Source organism: Serinus canaria, chromosome 20 (assembly GCF_022539315.1).
Source record: "Serinus canaria isolate serCan28SL12 chromosome 20, serCan2020, whole genome shotgun sequence".
Lineage (NCBI taxonomy): Eukaryota > Metazoa > Chordata > Aves > Passeriformes > Fringillidae > Serinus > Serinus canaria.
The window spans coordinates 5,937,263-5,949,307 of record NC_066333.1 but is presented as its reverse complement, the minus strand read 5'-3'; the positions used below and the strand labels follow the sequence as shown (position 1 = coordinate 5,949,307).

At 53.7% G+C, this 12,045-nt stretch overlaps 1 protein-coding gene across 1 annotated transcript; it reads left to right on the top strand.

The window, feature by feature from the left end:
- The first annotated feature begins 161 nt into the window (after positions 1–161).
- On the top strand, positions 162–11,808 carry PABPC1L (poly(A) binding protein cytoplasmic 1 like). The gene is made up of 16 exons (XM_050982114.1): positions 162–470; positions 1,182–1,393; positions 2,173–2,366; positions 2,854–2,969; positions 3,729–3,868; positions 4,644–4,738; positions 4,986–5,123; positions 5,600–5,695; positions 6,527–6,793; positions 7,255–7,345; positions 7,625–7,753; positions 8,748–8,887; positions 9,172–9,265; positions 10,033–10,163; positions 10,976–11,065; positions 11,632–11,808. The coding sequence occupies exons 2-15, from the start codon at positions 1,201–1,203 to the stop codon at positions 11,057–11,059; spliced, it is 1,908 nt and encodes a 635-aa protein (XP_050838071.1). The 5' UTR covers positions 162–470; positions 1,182–1,200; the 3' UTR covers positions 11,060–11,065; positions 11,632–11,808.
- The last annotated feature ends 237 nt before the right edge of the window (positions 11,809–12,045 follow it).

Below are 12,045 nucleotides of genomic sequence, written 5' to 3'. Positions count from 1 at the left end.
CGAGTGCTCGGTGTGAGTGCGGGGCCGGCTCCCAGCTCCGGCTGCCGGGGCCGTTTCTCCGGGGCGGGCGGGCTCGGGCAGGGTGAGCAGCGCTCCTTCGCAGCCCCGGCCCGTGTCCGGCGCTGTGCGCTGCCCGGGACTCCCCGGCGGGGCTGTGCCGCCTCTGCCCGGCCGCTCCCCGCATTGTCGCTCCGGCCGCCTCCTCCCTGTTTGAGTTCCCTTCCCTCCGTGCCCCGCTGGCTGTGAAGGGGCGCTGGGGCTTCTCTGTTACCCTGTGTTTGTTTTTTGGGGGGTGGGGGGCTCAGGGCGGTGCGAGGAGCGCGGCTGTGTCACGGAGCCGGTGCGCGGCTCCGCCGTGGGGACCTGCCTTTGGCCGAGGGATTGCTCGATGCGCCTCTTATATATATGTGTATTAATTTTGGGTATCTATAGGTGTCTAAACAAGTGTCTCAGGACTTTTGAGCTTTAAGGTAAGAGCCTCAAGGATGGATTTATATGCTTTTGGGGCAGGACCTGCATTTCTGTGTTTCTAACCCGGGGGTCTCAAGCACTGACTGTTTTCTTCACACAGAACTTTATGCTCAACTGAAACCAGGCAGAGACTGAGCATCAATTTGCCTGCTCTGGGAACATTAATCAACAAGCTGAGAAACTGGGAAGGGGTGGTTAAAACCCCGTGTCTGACTTGTTAAAGATGGAGTTGTTTGCAGGGAGCACCTGGGCTGCAGTTCTGCTCCCTCGCCATCAGTACAAACCCCCACTCCTTGGGTCTGCTCTGGCTGGAGGGAGCCATTAAGGAGTTAAAATGGAAGTCTCTGGTGGAGAAGGGCTGTTTACCTTCTGAGAAATTAAACTACATTTTATTTCTCTTGGGGTTTGTGTGCTTTAAAGAGCAATTCTCTGTGTGTGTAGTGTGTCCCTCTGCATCCTTCCAGGGTGTGCAAGGGCTGTGAGGTGAAGATCACTCCAGCTCAACTTTTGGACCAAAATTGTTATGTCCTGGAAAGTTTTGATATTGCAGCTTCCTTGGGACATTCCTGATCCTAGTGCTGCTGGTGGGAAGGGAAGGGCATTGCTTTGACTTGTGCTGCTGCAGTGGGGCCAGCCGCAGTGTGGGTCTGTGATTGCACAGGTAATCTGAAACCTGCGCCCTGCAGCTTCGGGTCTGTCTCCTCCTGCAGCTGAGCTCTGTGGGTGACCATGAATGCCAGTGGCCCTGGCTATCCCTTAGCCTCTCTCTATGTGGGAGACCTGCACCCAGATGTGACTGAAGCCATGCTGTATGAGAAGTTCTCCCCTGCTGGGCCCATCATGTCCATCCGAGTGTGCCGGGACGTGGCCACGCGCCGCTCACTGGGCTATGCCTACATCAACTTCCAGCAGCCTGTGGATGGTAGGTTCCTCATACCAGCTCTGAGGAACTGCCTCACAGCAGGGACTTGGGTGGGCCTTGGGAGAGGGGGGAGCAGTTGTCTGAATGGCAGCATTGCTGTTGGGGCTTGGTTCTCACTAATCCCAACCTGATGGGATTAGTGAGAACCATCAGGTTCTCATGGGTCATCACCCATGAGATGTGTTCCCATCTCATGGGTCATCACCCCTGATGGTGACCCATCCTGCTTCCATCTCTTCTTAGGGTCTGGGAAAGGATGCAGCTGCTGGGCTCTGGTGCGGGGTTGAGGGTGACTTGCAAGAGTTGCCTCCCTCCTTCTTCTCCATCAGAGAAGGGCACCAAAACCCCTTCTGCCCTTCCCCTGGGGTACCCAGCTGCCCACTGGCTCACAGTGTAAAGTGAGGCCACTCCCCTGGCAGGCATTGCCATGACACAGTACTGTAATTGGAAGGTGTTCCACACTGAAGTGAGGCTGTAATGATGGGAAGGTGTTGATTTAGTTGCCCTAGAGACCAAAATCCTTACTGGCTAAATTATCTGGGCATGTGCCAGACTGGAGCTTGTTGTGAAATGGTTGATCCTTGGGAGTCAGGTGTGCTTTGGAGAGAAAAAAAGTCATTAGTCAAAGAGTGGTGTGGCTGGAGGGGTGGGAAGGCAGAGCTCCTATCCCATTTATGTTAACAAGCCCCTGTCCCTGATTCCTGTGCCCATCTCAGCTGCTGAAGAATGTGAGGCAGATCTGTGTCTGTTACTCCCCTCTCCTCCCCCTCCTTTGCCAGCTGAGCGAGCCCTGGACACCATGAACTTCGAGGTGATCAAAGGCCGACCCATCCGCATCATGTGGTCCCAACGGGACCCCGGGCTCAGGAAATCAGGGGTTGGAAATGTCTTCATCAAGAACCTGGATGACTCCATTGATAACAAAGCCCTGTATGACACATTCTCTACCTTTGGAAACATCCTGTCATGCAAGGTAGGTGTGCCCAGAGCCCTGCAGGAGAGGACTTGCTGCAGAGCTTGCTCTTGGAAGCTGCTTAAGCCAGATGGAATTCCCTTTCTCATTTCACTTCCCACAACATCTCCTTTCAATTCCCAGCTGCTTTGAAGCCAAAAGGCCTTGCTATGTTTACCCTCAGAATGGGGGCTTTCCCCCCCAGTCCCTGCACAGGGATGTTATGTGTCATCCTGTCCTAGCTCAGTGCACCAGTGGCACGTGGGTCTTGGGGAGCTCTAAGTTCCTGGATATGATATAAAGCAGCATGGATCTGGTCCTGGGATTGCCCACCTCCCTGACCTGCTGCCAACATCCCAAAAGAGCTCAGCTGCAGTGGGAGCAGGATGTCAGGGAGGGAAAATGCCCCTGGAAAATGGGGCTGGGTTTTCCTGTGATGTACTCATGTACAAACACAGAGGAAAACAGTGTTTGTCTCTTTCCTTTGCCCCTCGTGCTGTGTTTGTAGGTGGTTTGTGATGAAAATGGATCCCGTGGCTATGGCTTTGTCCACTTTGAGACGCATGAGGCAGCAACTCGGGCCATTGAGACCATGAATGGGATGTTGCTCAATGACAGGAAGGTGTAAGTGCCAGAGAGGAGTCTGGGCTCTGCACTTGTCTCTGCTCCTCCCTTGCCTTGGTCCACTATTGGCAGTAAAAGCATGGCCTGCTCAGGCATCCCCTTCCTGCTGCTCTGTGTTCTTCCCTTTTCCATCCCTGCTGGGCATGGCAGCTCTGCTTCTCTCTGGGACAGTGAGTCACTTGTGGTGAGTGCTGGGGGAAGTGTGATAGTGATTTGGAGCTGCTCCCAGATGGTGGGGAAGGAGTCCAGCCCCAGGCTGGGTTTGATTGCTGAGGAGGTGTGATGAGGGCCCACAAATTGAAGCTGGTCCTTGATCCTGGCTGTTGCCATCAGATAATCTGGGCAGGAAGAGGTTTTGTTGTTCCTCTCTCTGTTTGCATTGCATCACCTCACTCTACATCCCACAGAGGCAAGGGCTGCCCAGCATGTTGGAGAACACTTTGGAGGAAGAGAGCTGGCGCTTGGTGATATCCTTTGGGGTCTTTTATGGTGGTGGCCTCCTTTGAAGTCTTTTGATGTCTCCTGGGGTGACAAATGCCTACTTTTGTTAGTGACAATGGAGAGTTTGGGTATATGTACACCAGAGTGGGATGTGCTGAAGGTGCTGTATGTGAAACTCATGGTGAGTCTGTGGGTGAGCAAAGCATGGCCTGAGGTGATGGGATCTCTCTTGGCCTGTGCTGAGACAGGTGTGCCTGAGTCCATCTTCCCTCTGCAGGGGACATAAGGGGTTTGAGGCCTATTCCTTCCTTCCCACAGGTTTGTTGGACACTTCAAATCCCGCAAAGAGCGTGAGGCAGAGGTTGGGACTAGGGCAATAGAGTTCACCAATGTCTACATCAAAAACTTTGGGGATGACATGGATGATGACAGACTGAGGGAAATATTCGCCAGGTTTGGTGAGTGCAGTTGTTGAAATATCCTCATGTCTGATAAACTGGAGTTGGGGCAGCCTAAAAGGAAGTGGGGGGAGTGTTTGGCTGAAATAGCAAGTCCCTTTTCTTGGTGAGATGTGACTTGTTTAAGCATCCCCCACATAAAAGGACTTCAGTCACTTCATTTGTCAGGATGTTACATGTGCTTTCCTGCTGTGACAGGGGATAACTTGTACTTGATGCTGTCTTGAAAAAAAGTATGTTTTTTCTTTCTTTGATAGTTTTTTTTAATTGTCTTGTTACCAGCATGCTGTGGGGTTACAGGAACCCTGGGAATAGGAATTGTTGAGGCTGAATGTAAGGAAAACAGGCTTTTCAGTTTAGTCTTCCACTGGCGGATGCCTCTTGTGATGGGTTTTAGTGTTGTGCCAATCCATGGGCCATACTCGATCAGTAATCTGTGGTTATCCCTCATATGAGCCCAATCTGTGCCCATATATAAAGGAGATGAGATTTTCTAGCCAAAGGAACTCACTGCACTGGCTGGGGAGGCTGAAGAGCCCAGGGCAATGCGAGCAGCAGTCCAAGTTGGAGGGATCACCCTCACCAAACCTCATAGCCTCCTGTCCCTACCTCTTGGGGATCCCATTGTCTGTCCTACTGGGCTTTTCCAGCTGCCCTGGCTGTCCAGTGTCCTTGCTGGGCTGCTCTCTCATGGTGGTTCCCAGCACAGTGCTGCATGCTGGCAGCACCCCCTCACTGGGCACCCCTCAGACTGTGCTTTCCTTCCCTGCTGCAGGAAACACCTTGAGTGTCAAGGTCATGATGGACAACAGTGGCCGCTCCAAGGGCTTTGGATTCGTCAACTTTGAGAAGCACGAGGAAGCCCAGAAGGCAAGAGGCACCTCACTGCCCATCTCTCTCCTGAGACTGTCACCTGGTGATGTCCCCACCTCTCCTCTGGGGGAACCTCACCAGCTTTGTGCCCATCTGGGAGCTGGTGCTGGGTACCTGGATGGGCAGGACCTGGCAAGGGGGAGCAGGTCTCTGCTTGTGCTGGGGCTGCCCAGGGGTGGTGGGTGAGGAGCAGAGCAGTGGCCATGGGCTCCCTGCTATCTGAGAGCCCTTCCCTCCCTGGCAGGCGGTGGCTGACATGAACGGGAAGGAGATCAACGGGCGGGTGCTGTACGTGGGCCGCGCCCAGAAGCGGCTGGAGCGCCAGAGCGAGCTCAAGAGGAAATTTGAGCAGATGAAGCAAGAGAGGGTGAACAGGTACCAGGTAAGGGAGAGCAGGGGGCTCCATCCTGCAGGTCTGCAAAAGGGATGCTCTCAGCTGGGGACAGCACAGAGCTCTCCAGAGCAGATCAGCATGGTGGGCACCTCCTGCAGTTGGGGGTCAGTCATTGCCTGGGAATGTCCTGGGAAGCAATATCAGGAAAGGGGAGAGAGATTTAAACCCAGGATGAAGTTTGGGGGATGAGCACATGGGTCTGCTAATTTCCAGAAATATTAATCTGGAAATGAGACAGCTTCATGAAGTTCAGCAGGTTCCTAGTGATGGTGTGGGTGCCCTCTTCACTTGGGGTGTTTGTGTTTTGAGTGGAGTTTATGCACAATCCTGGCCCCTCTCCATGTCACTGCTTCTGCAGGGGATGTCCCACCCTCCAGCTGAACTGCTGGTGAAATGTGCATCCAGTGTGATAAACTGCTGTAAACTTTGGAATCCCAGGCTACTTTTTTTTCACCTTTGTGCAGGGGGTCAACCTGTATGTGAAGAACTTGGATGATGGAATAGATGACGAGAGGCTGAGGAAGGAGTTCTCCCCCTATGGCACCATCACCAGTGCCAAGGTGAGGGACTGGAGCTCCTGGGGTCAGTGCACTCAGCCTTTGGGGATGGATAGGGATTATCATCCTGTTGAATTACACTTCCTTGCTGATGGCTTGTATCTCAAGCCAGGTGTAAGGGACATGCTGCTTCACCTCACACTCTCCTGAGCAGCAAATATTTGGTAGCTTTGTTGAATTACCCCAGCCCTGGTGAGGTGCCAGGAATGGGACTTTAAAGCTGCAAGATTCTGAGTATTGTCCATCTGCTCTGTGACACTGGTACAAATGAAAATGACCTACAAGCCACCTCTCTTGGGACAGTGGGGTGACAGGCTGGTGTTTGGCCTTTTGGAACACCATGGACATGTTGCTCTTTTCACTGGCACTGGTGTCAGGATTCTCTGGAAGGCAACATGTAAGGGATGGTCTGGCTTTAAGGTCAGCTACCTGTAACCTGCCTGGAACAGATGCTGCCTGGCCCTTGTCAGGGCACAGAGTCCCACTGATCCCCATCCCTTGCTGGCTCCTGCAGCATTCAGCACCAGAGCATTTCTGGCCCATGGGCCCTGTGAGACTGAGGCACAGGTTCCCCCTGGACAATCACAGGCTCCTCATCTCAGGCTGGTCCAGACTCTGCCATCTTCATCTCCCAAACCCTACTGCCTGAGCAAATCCTGCCCTTCCTCAGAGAAACCTTTTTGTGGGAGAGGTGCAGTCCCATCCATCCCATCCTGGGTGTGGGGGCTGAAATGGGTTGCCTGTGGCTGGATCACACACACACCCCCCACACTGTGTTCTGTGGATGCTGCAGCGATCTGTGGACTGAGCTGTCTTGTTCTAATCCTGTTTCAGGTGATGACAGAGGGTGGCCGCAGCAAAGGGTTTGGGTTTGTATGTTTTTCCTCCCCAGAGGAGGCCACCAAGGCCGTGACAGAAATGAACGGGCGCATTGTCAGCACCAAGCCTCTCTACGTCGCGCTCGCGCAGAGGAAAGAGGAGCGGAAAGCGATCCTCACCAACCAGTACATGCAGAGGTTGGCCACCATGAGGGCCCTGCCTGGCCCTCTCCTGGGCTCTTTCCAGACCCCCGCAGGGTACTTCCTACCCCCCATGCCTCAGGTGAGTCCTGCTGCCCAGTGGCAGCCTTGCACAGGGACCCAAATCCACTCTGGAGTGGGGTGGCAGTAGGGCTGAGAAGCAGAGCTTGGGTTGTGCAGATCTGGGCACACCCTGTGGAGCCTGTGGGATCTGCCTGGGTGGGGTGCAGGTGCTCCAGGAGATGGGCTGAGATTTCATAGTTACTGCTATGGAAGGAAGGCAGGAGGAGTTTGGTGGGAGGGAAGCATGGGGAGCAAGGGAGAAGGGTCACAGAGGTGCAGAAGCTCCTGAGGAGCCATGAAGTAGAGCTGCTGGAGGACATGCTGACAGCAGGGCTGGATGTCGGTGTTTAAAGGGCTCTGGCACCCTGCAGAGCATGGTTTTGGCTTGTCTGGCTGTGTGCAGCAGCCACCAAGAGGCTCTGGGTTAGTTCTGGCTCAGCTCAGCTCCCCAGTCACGTTGGATGTGTTCTCCTTCCCCAGCCACAAACCAGAGCTGCCTTCTACGGCCCCAGCCCTGTTGTCCCAGTCCGCCCTGCCACTCGCTGGAGTGCACAGCCCTCCCGGCCTCCCTGTGAGTCTGCCTGTCTCTCCCTGGGGGCTCTTGGCACTAGCTGGGCTCAGCCAGGGACTGAGGGTCTTTAAAAGCAGCAGGGAGTGTGTAACCATGGGGATTTATCTTGGAAAAGTGTGCAGGGTCATGGTGACGGGCACCGGGAGGTGAGATGTTGGCAGTGACACCAGAGGTGAGGTGCTCCTGAACTGTCCCCAGCCACAGCCACTCTCCCCACATCTCCTTCCACACCTCTGCTACCCAGCAGCTTCATTGTGTGTGTTGTCTCTCTCTCTGCAGCAGTGTATCCTGAAGCCACCCCCATCCTGAGGGCTGCCGTGCCGCCCCGGCGCCTGCTGTCCAACATCAGCACCACCAGACAGGCCTCCACCCAGGTGCCCCGTGTGCCCCCCCAGGCCCACAGAGTGGGTGAGTGGGACAAGGACCCCCATGGTATCACCATGGGACATCACCGTGGGGGCAAGGGTGCTCACTGTGAGCTCAGGTCTCCAATCAGGATGGATTGGTTTGTGGGATTGCTCATGGAGGAGTCTGATGGTGCGATGGAGTTGGAGCAGTGCCTGTAGGAACTAAGTATGTAACTTTATGGGGAAGGTTGGGATCTTTCAGGTAATGGGACAGGTTTCTGATGTGCACATTGGTCTTGTTGGTAGCTAGATCTTGAATATGATCTTTAAAGCAGATGGTGATGCAGCCACGGCACCTGGGCTTAGTGCTTGGACAAAGGCAGAGGGTGGGAAAGGATCTTTGGGGAGCAGGAAGGGGATCTTACAGGCTCTGGCTGAACTGCTGCCAGTGCCAAGCCTCATGTTAGAGGGGTTTGGAGCTGAGAACCAGACTTTGCTGGCATCCCCAGAGCCTGGCTGTGCTGAGGCTTGCCCTGGGTCTTGGGGTATCCTCTCCATGCATGCCCATCAGGGGCAGTGACTGCCTACAGCCTCCCATGGGATTTTGCCCAAAGCTATCTTTGTCACTGCTGAAGTGAGCAGTGGGACCAGGAGGGATGTCTGTGGCTTGTCCCTTCTCCTTTTGTCATTGTCCTCTCATTTCTCTGCCTTCACATCCCTTCAGGATGAGCTGGCAGACAAGGGTCTCACAGCCCACCCTGCCCACTGCTGTTCCCCTTCTCTGGCTGCTGATGCAGATGGGTTTCTGGAGGAGAGCTGATGAGGTGTGGGTGCCTTTGCCAGCTCTCCTGCCCCCTGCACAACATCAGACCACCCCAAGGGCAGCAGTGCCTGCCTGTTCTGGGGAAGCTGCCTTTCACCTGGAGGCTGCTTTGAGCCCATGTAGGACTTTTCAGGCCCTTCAAACAAGCACACTCTCCTTGTAGCTTCAGCCTCCTTGACACAGGCATGCATTTAAGGACTCCTCCTCACAAATGTTCTTGTCCCTACTGCAGCCAACATCGGGACACAGACAGTCAGCACCCGGGTGCCCCCCTCATCTGCCCTGCCACGGGGTGCCCAGCAGTACAAGTACTCCTCATCTGCCAGGAACATGCAGCCCATGGGGCACATGCCACCCATGGTGGCCCCACAGGTAAGTGCTCTGCAGCCACCAAAATGTGACATTCCTGGTCCTGCTCTGGGATAATGTGACTGCTGACCCCATGCTCTGGGAGTGGGGCTGTGGATCCAGTAGCCACACAGCTCTAATGCTTGACTCCAGCTTTTCTGCAAGCTGGTGTTTGAATACAAGCAGACAATGCATCTTGGAAGGCTGAAATGCCCCATTGTGGTTGGTATTGAGCACCATTCCTGTGAGTCAGGTAACTCACATCCCTTCCAGCCTTTGATTGCTGTTCTTCCCTGTTTTTCCCCCAGGTGGGAGAACCTGCTGTGCATGTCCAGGGGCAGGAGCCACTGACAGCATCCCTGCTTGCAGCAGCCCCCCCTCAGGAGCAGAAGCAAATGATTGGTGGGTGCCAGGCTGCTCTGCTGGAGCAGGTCCACCTGCAGGGCCCTGGGGGCATATGGGCTTGCATGCACCAGGGCAAAATTAACTACTGGGAGAAGCTGTAAGGCTTTGTGGGATTGCTCTGATATTATGCTGCTTAAAAAAATAACAATAAATTCAGTCTGTGTTGGAACTGGATGGGAGCAATAAAGCCACTCCCTGTCTGCGTGAGCTGCTTGACAGTGAGAAGTGTCTGGTGAAGCTTTGCAGAGAGGCAGAGCTCCATCCAGCCTGCCTGTGCTGCCAGGCCATGCCAGGGCATTTGCAATTCTCCTGAGATCTGAACCATCCTGCACTGCTGCTCCTGGGCACTGATGAACAGCTTGGTGGCCATAGGGGTTAGGGTCAGCTGTGCCACACAGCCCTTGGGTTTCAGGTGTTCTCTGGTGGAGCAGGCAGTGCCCTGGTGTGGGCCAGCCTTGCTTGGCCTGGCCAAAGCTCAGCAGGTCACAGACCAGCTCTTTGTTCCCAGGAGGAACTGCTCCTGCAGAAACTGTGCACAGGTGGGCAGATGTGCACAGCTCCACTGCCCACTGTAGGTGCCTGCTGCTGACTTCACCCAGCAGCTTCCTGTGCCCGAGATGTGCTGGAGCAGCCTTGCCTGTGAGCAGTGGTTTTCCCACCACCCTTGTATCCCAGTTCAGCTGAGCGGGCAGGAGGGCTTGCAGTGGGATTGAAAATGCTGAGGGCTTGCACAGTGCTCATGTCCTGGCTGCTGTTTGGAGCAGGTGAGCGCCTCTACCCTCTGATCCATGTGATGCATCCCTCACTGGCTGGCAAGATCACTGGGATGCTGCTGGAGATTGACAACTCCGAGCTGCTGCTGCTCCTGGAGTCCCCAGACTCCCTGCGCTCCAAGGTAGGACAGACTCAGTGCCCAGACAAATCCCTTTCCAAAGGGCTGATTTCCTGCTGCTGCCAGGGAAGGGGAGCACAGCCCAGGACACTGATCACTGCAGGAAGAGCAAGTAGCTGCTGTTTTTATTTTCAAGTGGAAAAGGAGCCCTGGGTTGATGTCACCACACCCAGTGCCTGTAAGTCTGCCTGCCTTCAGCAAAAGGAGAAGCTGGAAGCAGCTCCCTGAAAGCACAGGCCAAGCTTGAGGCTGGTTTGGAGCTGGCTGGGAAGCAGGAGGGGAAAAGCAAGGTGCTCTCTCTACATGGAAGCATCAGGAAGATACTCTCTGCTCAGAATAAAAACCAGACAAACTGCTGCCTCTCTGCAGTATTTCTGCAGTTTCCTTCTTAATTCTGGTGAATATTTAGCTTTGGTTCCCATCAAAGTAGTTGGAGTGAATTGACTGCATCTTTTTGTTGCTCCTTGGAGACAGGAGCTGCTTTCACCCTTCCAGTGCTGTCTTTTTTTGAGGAGCCTGGGCTCTGCTGGGTGGTGTCAGGTAGCTTCACCTGTGAAATCTGACTTCTGTTAGCAAGTTCTGACTTGATAATAAAGGAGAGATGCCCCAGAATTTCCCTTGGTAAGAGACAGAAAAGGTCTTTGGGCTGATCAGTCTCCTGCAGAAGCAGCAGGCTTGGATTTTGTAATTATTCCTGTCCTTTACCTTTTGAGAGCAGCTCTGTGTGGAGGCTGCATTGGGACTGAAATGCTGAGTTCCTGGTGCAGTTTTACACTGGAGCAGCTCCACTCCTGCCCCTTGTGCTCTGTTGTCAGATCGAGGAAGCAGTGACTGTTCTCCAGGCACACCAGAGCGCCGAGATACCCCACAAGGGCCCTGCTGGAGCCTTCCTGCCCTGACTCCAGGTGGGTGCTGGGAGCCCTGCTGGGCTCAGAGCCTCTGTGTTCTTACCTGCAATTGGGGATTGGGTTTCTCATCCAGGCCTAGCAAGGTTTAATGAGCAATATCAGTGTCTTTGACTGTAATGTTCCATTTCCTAAATTGCATCCTCTATTTTCTGGACTTAGTTGTACCACAGAGACCTGTGTGGGCTCTTTCTATGTTGATGAGGGCAATGACTCTGCTGCCAGAAAGGAATAGGAAAGATCCTTGCTTTTCTGTAGGTCTAGTGGAGACCAGCACCATCTTTCCTGGGAATTACCAGTGGGTTTTTTTGCAGAACCTTGACAGTAGATACCCTTTAAAACATCCTTTGTGTGCTTGACCAGGGAGCTGGCCCTGCTGCTGAGGCTGGGATAGGCACACTAACAAAGCAATTCAGACTGCATGTACCCCTTTGATGATATTTCCTTGACTTATGATATCATAAGTAACTGTGTTAATCCAAGCTCAGGGGAATTTCATGTTTTCTGGATGAAACTCTTCCTTTAGCAGTTGAAAAATACATGTGTGGGTTCTCTGTTTCTTGCAGACTATGGGACTGAGAGCAACCCTGAGAATGTTGCTGTTGAAGAACAGGAGCAGGAACCCCACCACGCTGGAATCATGCCCATAGAGTGACCCTGGCTTGTCTTCACATGCCCCATCCTATTGTTTGTGTGTATTGTAACCCCTGTAGAATTGCCTCCTCCTGCACCTGTAAAAACCCTCACATTAAATCTCTTCTCACCACTGAAAGCACCTTGTGAAAGGTAGTGTGGAACCTAGCCTGGGGCAACTGCTCAGAAAATGATGAGTGCTGATGAATCATCATTTTAGTGAATTTATTGGGTTCTGTAGTTTTATTTGTTCATGTAGCTGACACTAATAAAGAGCTGATACTTCCACCCCCACAAAGGGTTAGTTCCCTTGGCAGGGAGACAGCCAAGACTCTGCTCCTCACAGG